Consider the following 16,539-nt stretch of genomic DNA (forward strand, 5'->3'; position numbering starts at 1 on the left):
AATAAAATAGCTTAATGGTCTTAATTTTAGAAGCCATTTCATTATTGAAATAATGTCAAAAGACTGTTTTGTAGATTCAAATATACCCAATATAACACCGAGAATGTTCAGAAATACATGATTTGGAAGGGACTGGATTGCTGTCTTTCAAGGAGTTTTGTAGGTTTCTCAGATAATCTGAAATGACATAACTGATTTTTACTAATATGGTTCATATCTAATTTAAATATATTCCCCCCCCCCTTTTTTTTTTTTTACTAATGTTTATTTTTTATTAAGGAAAATAAAATGATTAAAAAAAAAAAAAAAACATTAAATTGATACATTTTTATCAAAGAAGAAACCTTAAATTTACTTGCAAATTTTCCTTTATTATCCACTTTTGTGGGGTAATTATATTTTACAATAATCATACTGTAAAATTTTCAACACTTCCATAAATGTCTTATAGTTGACAGTGAAATATTAATTAATCAGCTTTTATGCTATGAACACCATAGCAAATTTGTAAATGATATCAAGTCGTGGGGAGCAACTGATGCACTGAACGCAAAGCTGCTTTCTCACAGACTGGAAAGATGGGCTGGCAGGAAACTCATGAAGTTCACCAACAGCAAATGCAAAGTCCTGCATACCTGAATAATGTCAAGCAGCAGTAGAAGCTACAAGCAGCCTTCCTTACAGAAAAGAAGCTGGTCCTGTTTGAAAATTATGAGCCAGCAAAGCTGCATCTTCGCAACAAAGAAGGCCAACTGCACCCCAGGCTTCAACAGCAAGACAGCAGCCAGCAGGCCCTGGGAAGTTTCTTGCTCTGTTTAATATCTATGAGATGGCATCTGGAACACCGTGTCATTTTGGCCTCTCCAGCACAAGACAGTGACATCCTGGAGCAAGTCCAGTGGAGGGCTACCAAGAGCGACAGGGAGCACATGACATAGAAGAAAAGGATGAAAATGGATTTGTTTCACCTTCAGAACTGGTAGCTCTGAGGCGATCTTATTGCTGTCTGCAGCCACCTAATGGGAGGGTACAGAGAAGATGGGGCCAGCAGTGCACAGGAAGAGGATGAGAGTCAACAGGCACGAGATGGAAAATGAAAACGAACAAGGTTTTCATTACAAGGGTGGTCAAACACCAGAACAGGTTGGCCAGACAAATAATAGATCTCTGTCCTCTGAGATATTCAAAAACTTAACTGGGCAAGGTTCTAAGCAACTTGGTCTAACTGGGTCAGGCAGTCAGACTAGGTCATATCTGGAGTTCCAGTCAACAATGATTTTAAGAGTCCAAATTTAGATCTTGATGTTTTTTCCCTAAGACAGGCTGATTTTTCATGTCAATTTTATAATCTATTTTTAAGTGCACATTAGCTAAAGCTAGAAAAGTAAACTAATGAGAAAAAATTAAAACATGCAGAGAAAGAAACCATGTTATAAATTATTGACAAACTGAAGTAACAGCAACAACAGAAAAAAAAGGAGGGAGAAAGCGTACATATACCAAGGAACTATTTTTTAAATCACCAGAATTTAAGAAAGAGCCAGTAAAAGGAAATATTAAATAATTCTAGGTTACTTTTTGTACCAGAGAGAAGCACTAAATGTTTATTTTATTTTATTCCCCAAGACTTATTGCAAAGCACCTACTATTTTTCTTACACAAATATCTTGTCAGTTATGAAAGCAGCAAATATTGAAAATCAAATTTCAAACACCCCTTCCCACCTGATGCTAAGACTAAGAGGGCCTTTCTATTTAATAATCAATATACTCATACTCATACAGTAGTGTGAGGAATATAACTGCTAAATTTGGTAGGCTTCTTAAGGCAAAAATCAGTAGTAAAAGAGACAAGGTGCAAACAGATTACTAAAATGCAAAGAAAAAACAAAAATATCAATAATTTATTAGCATTTAGTCAGTGCTAGAGTGAAACATCATTCCAGTTATGATTATTTATCAAAACCTAGCTATTCCATACCAGGACCAGTAAGTAGAACAAACCAGAATTTTAAGACTCTTTATCCCTGTAAGGATCATCATAAATGAATGTTCAGACAGCTGGCTTTTCTGACTTCAATTTCCTCTTTTACTTTTTAGTTTTTGAAGAAAACTCTACTATTGCCATCCTTCTTGTAAGATACAGGATTCATTGCAGTTTGTGGATAACCACAACAAACACCCACTAATTTAGTATTTTTGTTAGAAACTGCAACAATCCTGGAACATTCTGTTAGTACTGTCTTAGTAAGCAAAAGAGATATTTGAGGCTTCTTCTCTCGTTTGCTCTTTTCTTTCTCTAATGTTTGCAATTTAATGGTTATATTAAAAAAATCATTCATCCATTTCCAAGTTCTGTCACAGATTTTTCTTTAGCCATGAGTAACACCGTGATGCAAAATTTCCAAGATTTCACTGGACTTTAAAATTCTGTCAGACAAGAGGAGCAGATGAATGATAAGGGTTTTTCCTTGGTTTGGTTCTTAAAGAGATTTAAAAGAGATATGAAACAGGAAGTGAGGATTTTGTTGTGTTTAGAGAGGTCAAATTCTTACCTGAAATAGATCTGTCATGTGCTAAAGAAATAAGAGGCACACTGGCTTTCCCTAAATAACCACCTTCTTCTGTTTCACCATCATCAAATACATAAAATGTTAAGGATTCTGATTTTAGGTATTGGTCTAAATCTGCATTCATTGGCACTTGGAAACACATATGGTCATCTATTTCTGGGTTGTTGCTGCTAGGAATGATGGGAGTATCATGGTCTGCAAAATCAAAAAACTTGTAGACAACATATGGATTTGGCTGAAGATGTTTTTTTCGGGACTGTAGACTGTTACAACATTTTATTGTAATGTGGAGTTCATTTAAATTGCCATCTGTTGAAGTGCTGACTTGGGCAGTTCTGTGTATCTGCTGCTTTAAATGAAAAAGAAGTGAAATTAAAAACATTAGAATTCTTATAGTGGCGCACTCTAAGAAATTTATAAATAGAACAAATAACTTATTTGGATGACACTCTAACTACTGTTTAACTTTCTATGACAAAATCTTACTTGTTCTATAAATACAACTACATCTCTTTTGGTATAAGGAAATAAAAGGTTAAACCTTTCAGGTCTGTGATTATTTGCCTTATTCTTCTAAAACTAAGATCTACTTGTCATGTGATCATCCATAAAGCAGTTATGTTTTAAGAGTGATTCATAACCAGTGCAGCTTTAAAGTCACAGATTCTGACCTTGACAGCTATTCTGTGTCAAGATATAATTTTTATAACTGCAATCTCTTTTATTTACACTTTTCAATAATTAAAACTGTGCTGCAGATTTGTCTTAGGTTTTTTTTTCCTTCAAAATATTTATCTACACAAAGAATTCACAAAAAATAGAAATCAGTATGTGAAAAGCAATAATAAATGTTTGAAGTGGAATAAGGAAGTTGGTAAACTAGGAAATTAATTTTAATAAAAATTAAGGAATAACAAGAAAACAAATAATATGGTTATGTTAAAGTAGTAATCCCCATCTTCATCTATCTCAAAGGGCTACTTTGTTTTGCTGTAATGTGTCACAGCTATTTTCATTCATTGTACAAAATTATCTTGCTTTTGCAAGGCAGAGTTCTGTCTTCTGGTATATGGAGAAACACCTATCAATTTAATTGTGTGTGATAAAATGTTGTATATTTTGATTAAATAATCCACACCGGATTTGGTAGAGACAGCTACCCTGACAATTTCGTATTGTCCTGAATATGCAACCTTAAGACTATTATTTCTAGCTACACACAGAACTGGAAAAAATACAAAATAATAAAAAAAAGTCTTTATAGCAGTTTGTGTATAGTTCATGTTTCCATGACTTCTGCCACTACACAGGACAGAAAATTTTATATATATGTTTAACTAGTGAAAGCCTAAATTTTGGAACATACAATTGAAGCTACTTGTGCAGCTGCAGACTCATAGGATCCCTAACATAATGTAGCCATCTGTGCTATAGCTACATGACTTTTGTTTCCGCCATGAAACATCTTTAATAACTGCAGTGTTTCAAACAGCTCTTTAGAAACAGTTATTCATTTCTGACGGTTCTCCTGTTTTCTCCTTTATAATCAGTGTATTTCAGTTGCCATGTTTGAATTTGCAATTGTACAATAATTACAACAAAACACTCTGTTCCACATGCCTTACCTTTCATCTATGTTTGGACTAGTAACACAGCTAGAAATAACATAACATAACATAAAAAATAGAGAAAACTAAATACCAGCTTTTGGCATTTAACAACACCCAGATTTTATGAGTTAGTTAAAAATACCTTTGATTCTTTTAAAATCAGATTTAAAGCAAATGTTGCAGTGCTATCAAACTCAATGTTTCTCTGAAAATGCCTACACTGACTCTTAACAGAATGTGTATACCAAATGTACTTCTCAAATTACATTTTGGAATCGGTATTCTGGTATAAGTTTACATTATGGAATAATATAAAACAATGAAGTTACTCCAAACTTGTTGTAATTTTAACAGCTATAAATAACAAAAAATACCCATTAGGTCTGGAGTGTTTTAATTTATACAATTCAACATAGTTGATACTAGTTTTTATTTCTTCAACCAAGTACTAAAGATATCTGAAAGTCCCTTCTTTTTCCTGCCTGTGACCCTTATATAAACATGACTATAAACTGCTTTATATTGTCAGAAGTGTCTTCATTGTTTAGCTAAAAAAATAAAAATAAAAAGGAAAAAGTGAAGTAATGTCATAACACTCAAACATTAAGAACCTTTAGACTTTTCTAGACAACTACTTCACCCGTAATAGTGATCCAAGGCCTGGCTGGTCTAACATTCCTGAATGTTTTACTAGAACAAAATGTTAACAAAATTTGACACTTATAGGTTAAGAAAATACAATACAATTTAATTACATCATCATTTCAAATGTTCTAGTGACCAAGTCAGTAAAAATAAATAACTGAAGCTTAAGACTTTGCCAGTTCAGCAAAGCTGTAATTCAATTGGTTCTGTATCTCTTTATATGAAAAACACATCATTCAATTGCTAAAGACATTTTACAGTTCAAGAACGTTTAACTTCCTCAACCTTGAGCACATCAAGAGTTGAAATAAACTATTCCAACTGAAAAAACAATTTTAAACATTGCATCCAAAACTATGAAGTACAAAACTAAACATACCTGGGATGATTGTTCATGTTCCCTAAAACTGGATGTTATATACCCCAGAGTCTTAGACCTCTCTTTGTAAAGACTAATAGCTTGATCCATAGGAACCCGTAATCTGATCCAGTATTCTACAGTACCATAATTTTGGATGTTTCCTTTGATTCCTAAGGAATAAACACATATGGGATCACATTAATCTTCAACATTAAAGTACTTAAGTCAAACACAAATGCTAGGACATGCCACAAATTATCATTTATTTTGTGACTATGCATCACAGCAAAGTTTGTGACACGAAATCTGCAGTTTATTTTAGAGCCATGAACAACACAACTCTTCTGGCTCTACATGAATGACCTAAAAATGAAGCATGACAGTTTTTTCATTCTGTTACCTGCAGTACTTACTGTCCAAGCTAACTTTGTTATTTTAATCTCTGAGAAAAATAAGGCTTAGGACAGTTTTATATGTCAATAGTTGGAAATGTTCCACCAAGTGGTAAGCAGTTTAAATTACTGGCAAAAATAGCTCATTAGAATGGTTTGTTGAAATATATTTTTGACACACAGCTAGTGGCCTCTTTCTGGGTAAAACTGTACCAGTACAAGCTTTTCCACAACTGTTGGTAGAATCACCAGAACGTACTGCACATCCAACAGGAAATATCATGTTGTATAAACGATTTTTTCTTCTTTTGAAATAGCAGTACATGAATTAATTGTTGGCCAAATACACATTATTTGTCACTTAATGAGTATTCTGTTTGGTGATGGTTGTATGTTGATTACCAACTAAAACTGCTGTGCTGTAGATCTTCCCATTCTTTTCCAGGATTTCATGGAGCTTCAGTTGGCATGCAGCAACTGTTTTATAATCTGTGCCATATGCATGATGAACCTCAAGTGTGATACTGTTTCTCTGTATGTAGTGCAAGAAGCAGTCATCAACGTGTACAAGATACTGAGACGTGAAGTCGTATAATGGGTTTTGTCCACGCACTACTGGGGTTGTTTGAAGTTCAAAGTCATAGAATGCGTAAGTACAAAAACTTGCAGGCTCATGGTCACCAAAAGCATGCACAGCTGCAGAAGAGAAGATCACTCTGCTGATATGAATTTCAAAAAGATTCTCTCCTCTTTCCAAATGCAAAGTTTCATCAAATTCATCTACTGAATCATCTGGCAGTATTTCTGGTCTGAATTTGTGCTGTTTAGTACCATAAACAACATCTCTTAGTTGAGCTGCAATAAATAAAACACAAATAATTTATGCCTGAAAAGAGAGGAAAAAGCGTAATCCTATTACAGGAACAAGGTTACTTTCTTAAAGGTGTTACCAAAAAAAGAAATTACATGCTTAAAATCATACATCAATGGCTTGTTTAGTACTCTGACATCAAGAATACCTCCACAATGGAGCTACTTCAGTATAACTAAAAATAGACACATGAATAACATTATGTTAAAATTAATAACAATTAAAAAGCAAAACATGCAGAAGCCTTACGTAGTGATCAAAACAAGTATTACTATGCTAAAATGTAGCGGGCACTTAAGATGCATATTTTTGTAGGGTTAAACTAAATAAAGTTATATTGCTTGCCACAGAAAGAAAAAAGAGTATGTGCTTACAGAATTAAGACATAAATCATCATGCAGTCCTTTAGTACATGGGATGCAACTTGAAGACAAAACATGAATCTTGTTATGACATTAGGCTTTTTAAATTATCCTGTTTCAGGATTTCTATACACCATGTTAAACACCGAAGCCATTAAAATAGTATTTTAAATTCATTAGTCTGAAATATTCTGCATTTACATTATGCCACGACTTTGGGATTTTTAGCAACATATAAAATGACTGTGTAATTATTGGACAGAGAAATAAATCATATTTATGGTCAACTTTTTATTTAAAAAAAAAACAAAGCTTGGCTAGTTTTATTCAGCAAGGATTGCAGCACAAACTTTTCTGTTGAATTTTTCTAGATTAGTAACAAACACCACATAGATAATGTGTCATTAAAGATCTGACCTTTCTACTAGTCTTAAGAATGGAAAGATATTTCTTCTGAAGAACAAAATTACAATAACAATTTGAAGTAGATAAACTACAAAAAATTGAAGAAAATAGACTTCAAAAATACCTTCTAGTTTTCTGATGCGTGCAGCCCTAATATCAAGAAGATGGACATACTTTTCCAGTTTTAACTCGTAGTCTTTCTGTAGACTTTCCATCTTGTGTGTCACAACTTCAACTTCAGTCTGAAAAAAAATTGCATGGAAAAAGGACCATTGAGGCCTGTCTGCATTGATACTGCACGTGCTTTCGGCTACAAAGACAAAATGTATTTAAATTTGAGAAAGAGCACTTAAGAGTATGCAAAAATGGCAATTTTAAATTCAGCAACACAGAGATCAATTCATTTCAGCAAAATTAAAAATCCTTATTAAATAAAATTGACTAGCTATTCCTTCAGGACAATGTTTTAATGTTTTTTTTGTTGTTGTTTTCCCAATGATTGCATTATTTTACAATCAGATTGATTGAAAGAAAAGCCAAAATATGATCTGCAATAAGCCAACAGGAGAGAGTGAAAGCAGAGCATTGTGGAAAAGGAAGCTTATTTGATAACTACACTTACTATTTTGCCTGTGAAGACGTGATAAGAGCTCAGCAATAATCCCAAGAAGGCATGTGTTTGAGGTTTCTAATCAGGGTGAGTTAAAAGACTGACGTTACAGTCATTCGGATCATTTCAACATTAACAAATCTTATGTTAGGTTACTTATAAAACTGACTGCCTTTGTTGATGCAATTTGCAAGCCTTAATTACGACTTCACTTTTTCCTGAAGGAAAATAAGTTCCAGTGCTACAAATGTTAAAATGTAATTATCAAGATATTTTCCACTGTGTGCAGAGTTTAGTACCTGGTAATCTTTGTTAATTTTATGCTGTACAATTAACATATTCCTCGTCTTTTCAAGTTCTTGCACTGTTTCTGCATGTGTTAATTGCAGCTCCCTCATCGAGCGTTCCAAATCTTTATTGATATCATCATCTACTTTTTCCAAAAACACAAGGTCCCCATTCTGCTGCTGCTTTCGAACCTGGAGCAAATTTGAAAAGTTAATTGAACAAACTTTTGCAAAATATCTGGATGTTTCCATGCTTGATTAAATACAACATTTGAATAAAATCTTGAGACAAGAATAAGAGTAAGCACACCTTTGCAAACTTTGAGCACAAGATAACAACAAATAGGAATGACATAGACCCATAGCTGTCCGAATTGCATTTATTAATGTAATCTCTAGGTCATTAGGAACCAATTCAAATGTATGAGATATTCAGAAGCAATCACTCTTCCAATCCATTAAAAATAAGAAATCCTTAATATATTTGCCTTTTATATAATTAATAAACCTGCTTTACTGAATGATCCAAACTTGAATTATTCCCAAGTCTACATTACTTCTGTTACTAATACTTGGGTTTTAATTTTGATTTTTTTTTCTTTACTTTTTTTCATTATCATTATAGAGTTACATTTAAGTAGCATAAAGTAGCATAGAGACTCTTCTACTGATAGTAAAATTACTGCAAATTACGGTAAACACACATTTATGAAAAATTAAATGCAAGTCATCAGAACAGTGGAAGCTTAAAGCACACATTTCTTCCTCCCCTGACTTCATTTTCAATTTTTATGTAAAGAATAAAACTACATCTTACATGCAAGAGAAAAAAAAGAAAAAACGAAAAACGTTTACTGGAAACTTTCTATTTCTGTTTTAGCAAATGCAGAGAGGTTGCTAAGTAGTTAACTGAGAGGTTGCTCTAACATATTCAGAGATTACAGGCTTAGAGTATGTTCTCTTATGCTTAGAGAATTAAAAAACAAACATGTTTTTCTTATCAACATTACAGGAAGAACTAGATGGTATGATAACTGACTAAGAAAGCAAGGTGCTTTTTTTTTTGTTGTTGTTGTTTTTGTTTTTTTTTTTTTAAATGATGCTTATGAATCAGGTTTAATTCACTTTTGATGTTATAATGAATTATCTACATAACTCTACATTTCATCCTGGCAATTTTTTTTTTTATCTTCCCTTCTGCTTCACTGTAGCTGAAAAATGAGAAATACACATGCACGAAGCACAAACTACTACAAAATAATCCAGCTCTTAAAAATCCAAAGAACTGTGTAGAAAACAACTAATAATAAACCAAGAGTTTATATATATATATATATACACACACATATATATATATATAAATTCTTTTTAAGTTACCTTTACAAGCAAGAGAGCTTCATTGAGTTCTGTCGCATCAACATCACTTTCCTGAAACAGAAATACTCAATGAAAAGGTGATACCAGATGTGAATGAATATTGAAGAATTATATTCAGAGTAACAAGATGCATTCTCACTATACATGACATTGTGCTTGATATCATGAATAAAACGATGCGGTTGTATTTCTGTATTCTTTTACTTTCAAGAACTACTTACACTATGCATAAAACATAGGAAAAAAAAAAGAGAGAGAGATTTCACCTTGGTCAAACATTTCATGTGATTTTTCAGTTCATCTAGTTGTTGCTTATTTTCGAGATAGCATGTCTGCAGGTCTTTGTTCTCTTGCATCAGCTTTTCCTTTTGGTCTAACATAGAGAAATAACAAAATATTCTGCTTAATTCAACATAATCATAAAAATTATAAGCTTACCTTTTCATATTATCTTATGTGTAAAAACTTAATTGAAAAATACGGAATCTCATCTATTTTTTACAGGGAAATCTTTAGTATTAACCAACAGGAGGAGGGGGATAGGAACCTGGTCTTTGACCTGATAGATGTTAATAGATGAAAAAAAAACAAAGCATTCTTTCATTAAAACTGAACCTACAGCATCAAAAATCTACACTCAAAGTATGGCTTCTCTGGGTTTCTGCTTCTGGGGCAGGTGTGGGGAAAGAACATAGAAGATAACAAAACTTGTCAGCCTGAACGACTAAACACCATTAAACTTCTCAGTTGAAGGTTGAAGAGACTTCTCACTAATGCCTAGCTGCTTCCACAGTGACATCTCAAGAGCCTCAAGGAGAAATTTGTCTCATGAGAGAAAAAAAAAAAATCAAGGATTAGACCAAAAAATGTAGTTAAAACTTACTTTCTTCCACACAGAAAAGTTTTAAAAGCAAGTTCACCTCAAAAGCACTGAACTTTCTTTGGAACAAACATACTCTCTCCTATCCACTCTCCTCCCCCAGCCAAACTCATTCTCTTGACAACGTTTTTCTTATTTTTTCTGTGCTTTTTTCAAAGTCCCAAAGCTGTATTCTTATGCAATGCACTTAAATACTGTGAATTCATATTCTAGGTCAGAATGATACAAATGTTAACTGTCAACCTGAATTGCAAGTATTAGGTTTTCTAATTCCCATCTGCTCTAGTGGGATTTGATGGGTAGAACACTACATACGAAGTTGAGAATATATTCTACTGCTTTCAACAGAATAGTGCGCAGTATCATTTTAATGCTGGAATCTTTTCTGTTGACCCTCAGGGCATAATGCACAACTTTGCTACTTTCTATGGAATAGCTTTTCAGTTTTGAGGATTGAACTCAGTAAAACACAGGTGGCTGAGATTTTAGTCTCAAGGGTTTGGGAATGTTTCTAAAACTGACATCAGGTTAGTTTTAATTTTGCAGAGTTTATATATAAATGACATCTTCACTGGAAATGAATCATCTGTAATGCCATTGCTCCTACACACAGTAGCCTTACTCACATATCTGTTGAGACTCCAGAAGAGTCACTTTCAATTCAAATACATACTAACCAGTAAGGTTTTAATTCTCTGCAGTCATGAGGCAAATGTAATGTATTTGTACAACTGAACTGAAGAAAATATAGCAAGAAACTTTAAGGGCTAAAAATTTAAAAGCAAAGAAGAAAACAAAGTAAGCCTTGAGATTTTTTCTCCATTTTGCTGGGGAGGGAAGGGCAGAGGGGTGAGAGTTGCGAGGGAGAGGAGGAAGACTTGATAGAAGATTGTGAAACACCTATCAGCTATTGAGTCTTGTCAACTCTTCCATTCCAAATAATAACCCAGAAGACCTACATCTTTTTCTTCCCCATGGGGGGGTGGGGTGTATAGAAAAAGGGTTCCTCATGCTGATGTTGCTTTTTATCCCTGCAATATAAACTGAGATCTGAGCTGGCACTTTTACCAGGAATGAGGAGACAAGATACCCCCCTTCAGGTACTCCTATCTCATCTCCTGAATTTTCCAGCACAAGCAGAAAGCTCAGTCCACTCTTTTTCTCAGATCAACCCCACTGAAGCTTTTGTAGATATTTTTAATATCTATTCTCACTTGCTGCTTAAGAAGTCAACTTCAAAACTGTAATTTCTGTAGAAAGGAAACTAGCTTTATCAGAGCTTCTAGAAAACACCCAGGAAAAAAATAATATGCATTTATTTCATGCAGCAGATGACTTTCCAGCTGTTGAATCACGCTCAGCTAAAAAATGCAGACTTGAAGCTGGACAACACTGATTTTAGGTTAAACACAACAAAGTAATAGCATATGATGTGCATAAAGGGCACTCACTATATATTACAAATTCAGAGATAACGTGAAGCTGTATAACAATAAGGCAAAAAGTGAGGTGTAAAAGTATCCCAGCAAAGTGACCCAAAGTCAATCCTAGCAACATCAACATCATATTCCTCCCAAAGGAGGACTCCACAGACTGATGACTTAAGGTGTTATCCTCTCCAGTAATTCAAATCTACTCACTGTTAAATCCAGAAGAGCAATACAGAAGTATAACTTGGAGAGGGAACAAAAATGTAGGAAGTGGCCACACGTGTTACAATCCAATTATATTATTATTGAGACTTTTTCCTGTACAGCAGTACTCTAACTGCATTATTCTTCTTCTGCTTTTGTGATAACCAGAGTAGACCAACCATCAAGATTTCTGTTACACTAACAATAAAATACTGGATTGTAGCTGTATGTGTCGGGTGCATTATTAAAAGAGATTTTCAGTGTAACAATGGGGCTATCTATTCTGATTAATCCAGCTGAAGTATGAAGTCATAAGGACATAAACAGATTCTGTGGGTGAGATCAGGAAGCCAGCAGGGAATGCTCTCTAACAACAAGACAGATGAAGAGCTGCATTCTGCCGAGTTGATCACAGATAGGGTGTCCTTTGGGAACCTGGGAAGAGAAACTTCCTGATGCAGTTTCTACAAACCAAATGCGGCAATTTCAACAGCTCTTTCAACCAAAACAGGCCAAACTCTCAAACCCCTTCTTGCCTAGGATTGCCTTCTTCGTTAGCCCATGGAATAAAACCGGAACTGTATTTATGCTGAAGGGTGTGGAGTGTTTTTTGTTTGTTCTTAGGTTTTATGGACAAACACTACCTAGAGAGTGCAATGTATTTTTTACTCTTATTTCACATGTCGTTTTTTACTGACATACAGTAAGTATTTGTCCATTAAGACAACTTAGGGCTAATTTTTGCAAAATCTTGTTGTAATCCAGTAAGATATTTGAATATTTTATCTGGTATTTGAAGCCAGCAGAACTACTTAGAATCTTAATCTTAAACACATGCTGAACTTGAATCATAATCATAATAATTACTTACATGTCTACCCACTTCATTCTATTAAATTGTTCATGGAAGCATGCTACCTTTCAAAAATACACATTTGAAGAAACAACCACAAAAATATTTAGTTTACTTCCTGCCTGCGCTCTTCGTGTAATTTTTTTTTGGTGGCACAGTATATCACAGTATAGAGATAAAAAAAGATGGCAAGGTGCTGAACTTTCACTGAGAAGTTGTTCTACACCATGGGAAAAACACATATGAAATTATCTGTTGGGAAGATTAGAACAAAACTGTACTTTTGTATATGTTTACAGTTGTAAGTAAAAATGAGTGTACACTGAAAATACCAAAACAAAACAAAACTGAATTCACAAAGTTGAAAGGCAATTAATCATCTTCGGGTGCCTATACAGGTTTCATGTACCTTTGTGCAATAAGTGAGATTAGAGTAGTAGCATACCATTTGAAAGGGACTGTCAGACGGTCTTCTGTCTGTAAGAATTTGTAATTTAGAGAAAAGGAAAAATACAGAATAAAGGGTAAAAATTCAGCCAACAGTTGAAGAATTAATGCAACTGGAGTTACAGGATCTTCATTCAGCACATAACCTGTAGTGGATTAGTTTTTGTACTTAATGACTAGTCATTACTTAAGCACATTATTCATTGTACTCATAAAGGACAGCTTTGAAATCACTACCACCAAATGAACCACACTTTTCTGCGGAATATACCCAAACTCCAACATTGGAGAAACTCACATCATAAGAAAATGATAATTATTTCAGAATTGTACCTTTTTCTACTTTGATCTTGTCAAGGATTTCATTTTTGTCTGCTAAATCAGATTTGATAGCACTTTCTAGTTTAGCAATTTGCAGTTTCAGTTGCTCTTCCTTTAATTTCCATTGCTGTTCGTGGGTCACACTGAAGACACTGCAATAAAACATGTGGCATGTGAAAAACTTTTCGAGATCAACTTCAACAGAAAATAATAAAGAAGAAAGCTTTTAGTGGCACAGAGACCACTGTCATCATGTCTTAGGAATTAAGTAAACATATGCTGGTCTGCTGCTGTTGAAACCAAGGCGCCTTTCTCAGGCTGCGGTTAAAAAACATGAAAGAGTTTGTGGGATGAGCAAAGGAACTGGCCTTAATTTAGAGCTCCAAAGTCAGAAAAGTTGGCAGCATGCAACATTTGTGGGACTAGAAAAGGAATTCAGATGCATATCCCAGAGTAATCCACAACTCCAAACCTCAGCAACTGACAACTGACAAAACCATTCTTTCCGCATACAAAACCTCTTAATGCAGAGAACTGGGATCACCCACCTGATTTCTTTTAAATCTGTGAAAGATGCAGAGCCTAAAGTCAGCTGCCTGTTCAAAGAAACGTTGACCACAAAGTGACAACAGTTTTCTCATACTGTAAAACAACAATTCTGATACTGATTAAGAAGCACATAAGAAATCTTTCTCCCGCTTTAAGAAATAAAAAACGGATTTGGGTAAAGAAACTAGAGTAACTATTTTTCCTGTAACACATTATTTACTTGTAAACTACCAATCTGAGTACAGAACGGATGGCATGGACACAGAATCAGAACTGCTGAAACCACAACAAAATGTGCAACTTAGTTTGAAATAAAAGTAAGAACATTAAATAATTTACAGTACAATTCCCAGTAGGTAAAAAGACAAAGCAATGCAATGTGTTTTCCTATAGTTTATACAGTGAGTAATATGGTCTTCATATTATTATTATTCACTAGTTGCATTCTTAATGACTGGAATATATCCTTCATCTTAACCAGTCACAAACCAGTTTATTCACTTCTGTATTTCCTGAAAAATCAGAAATGGTAGCGTATTGTTAACGAATGAGTCAGTCCCTCGACTACATACTTTGGTGAAGGTCACTGATTAAAAAAGTAACTTTGATTTTTGTGCATCTTCTGATACATACCTATCTATCCATCTATCTATCCCAGAGGTCCATATAACAAAAGCCACACACACACACACAAAAGCCACACAAGAAAGAAGGAAACAAATAGGGTAGAAGAGATGGCCCAAATAGATGGCACATTGTACATGCTGACTGAAGAGAACTGCCTGTTTTGATGACTATGATTATATAAAGTGGTTTTAAGTATCTAAAAGTGAATTTATACCTTATATATTTGAAGAATGACCTGCAGATTAAAGAAAAAATATTCTAGCATGAATTCTTGACTCTGACATATTTGGTAAGAGTTTATATTCTTGATTTGAAATCTTCATAAAAACAGTTCCATCTCTCTGAATTTTCTTTTTCTCATCCTGTATCTGATCTAATCTATTTATACAGTTCTGTAAGCACATACCATCTTATAAGGTGATAATGTATCTTTTACAGCATGAACTTAACCAATGCTTCTAGGTCCTACAGTAACATATACTTCACTCTGCTGTGCCATAATTTTGAAGATAATGCAGCAAATGTAATGCATTGAACCCACAATCACATTGATAATACTGCATTGCTACAGAAGAGACTGCGTGCTCTACAGTTGCTTAGACTTAACATTCTTCAAAGTTGGATTGGCTCCGAGAAGGAAAGAATAAATCTTTGTATGACAAGGTAAAAAATACACTTAGTTTTCACATTTCACATTCCTGAAAAAGTTTTCAAATTGTAATTACCATGATGTCTAGTTGTATGTGCATTCACTACCTTTAGGCAAAATTATTTCACATGCAGCTACACATTTAAAAATGTGTACAGTTTAAGAAAAACAAACAAACAAACAATAATGGCAGAAACATCATTAACAGCTGTTATGATAGTAATTCAGAATTTAGATACTTAAATGAAGAACAGTTTAGGCAACAGGTTTTATCCAAACCTATATTGAAAATGCTTTGAACAGATTGAATCAAGTCCACTCCTGCCTCTTTTCTCCTTCAAATTTTAAGATTACTTTTACTTGAATTCATGTGGAATTTCTTTCACATTTACTGTATTTCACTGGAGTCAGAGACATCTGGGTAACTATAAATGGTCAACCACATCTGGCACCATTTCCTTTGGAGGGAGTTTAAGCATTGCTAGATTTGCATTACAAGGTCATATGAAAACAATTCCTCCAAATCTTTTATCCAAACGAATTGTTTTCTTGGATACTGACTACATAATAAGAGTCAACTGACAAATTCATACTTGTTCTTTGTAAACTTTTCAGATCCAATTCTCAGCCTTGACTGGCAAAATTCCCATCAACTTTGAAGGGAATTTCCATTCTCAAGGAAAGGGTTTATGCCTTTTCCTTTCCTCAGGGAAAAAAAAAAAAAAAAGTTAATAATCTGTCACCTGCAGACACTGGCCTATCCACTGCTAGCAACAGGTAGGCTGCAGTAAGCTCACGTTGTTCAAATGGGAAACAGAAAAAGCTGGCCATTAAACAGTAGACAAAACAAAATGGTCTGATTCTCTTTCTAATTTCTTGTTATCTATATGCCACCAAGGAATGATAAAGCATAAATCAAGTTTAAATAGAGTATATGATAAGAAAATTTTAGGGGAAAAAAGCCATATTGAGGATCACTGGGTTATGAGAGAATCATATTAAATTACTTATTTAAACATCTTTATAAATTATCTCACTATAATTTAAAAAGAACAGAACAATTCAAGACGGGATTATAATTGATATA

General features: G+C 34.0%; 1 protein-coding gene across 11 annotated transcripts in view; it reads right to left on the minus strand.

The window, feature by feature from the left end:
- Window positions 1-16,539, minus strand: part of RPGRIP1L (RPGRIP1 like) — a 74,141-nt gene that overhangs the window by 33,998 nt on the left and 23,604 nt on the right. For 6 of the 11 annotated variants that reach the window (XM_082769785.1, XM_082769788.1, XM_082769784.1 and 3 more), the window contains exons 10-18: window positions 14,176-14,223; window positions 13,640-13,779; window positions 9,759-9,865; window positions 9,493-9,543; window positions 8,128-8,307; window positions 7,343-7,460; window positions 5,983-6,435; window positions 5,207-5,358; window positions 2,555-2,921 (exon numbers count right to left, since the gene is read on the minus strand). In XM_082769785.1, the coding sequence (XP_082625911.1) occupies window positions 2,555-2,921; window positions 5,207-5,358; window positions 5,983-6,435; window positions 7,343-7,460; window positions 8,128-8,307; window positions 9,493-9,543; window positions 9,759-9,865; window positions 13,640-13,779; window positions 14,176-14,223 (1,616 nt within the window). The remainder of the gene's footprint in view (window positions 1-2,554; window positions 2,922-5,206; window positions 5,359-5,982; window positions 6,436-7,342; window positions 7,461-8,127; window positions 8,308-9,492; window positions 9,544-9,758; window positions 9,866-13,639; window positions 13,780-14,175; window positions 14,224-16,539) is intronic. The other 5 variants (XM_082769779.1, XM_082769786.1, XM_082769780.1 and 2 more) reach the window with 3 other exon arrangements.

The sequence above is a fragment of the Aythya marila genome (genome assembly GCF_965140915.1).
Source record: "Aythya marila genome assembly, chromosome: 12".
Classification (NCBI taxonomy): Eukaryota; Metazoa; Chordata; class Aves; order Anseriformes; family Anatidae; genus Aythya; species Aythya marila.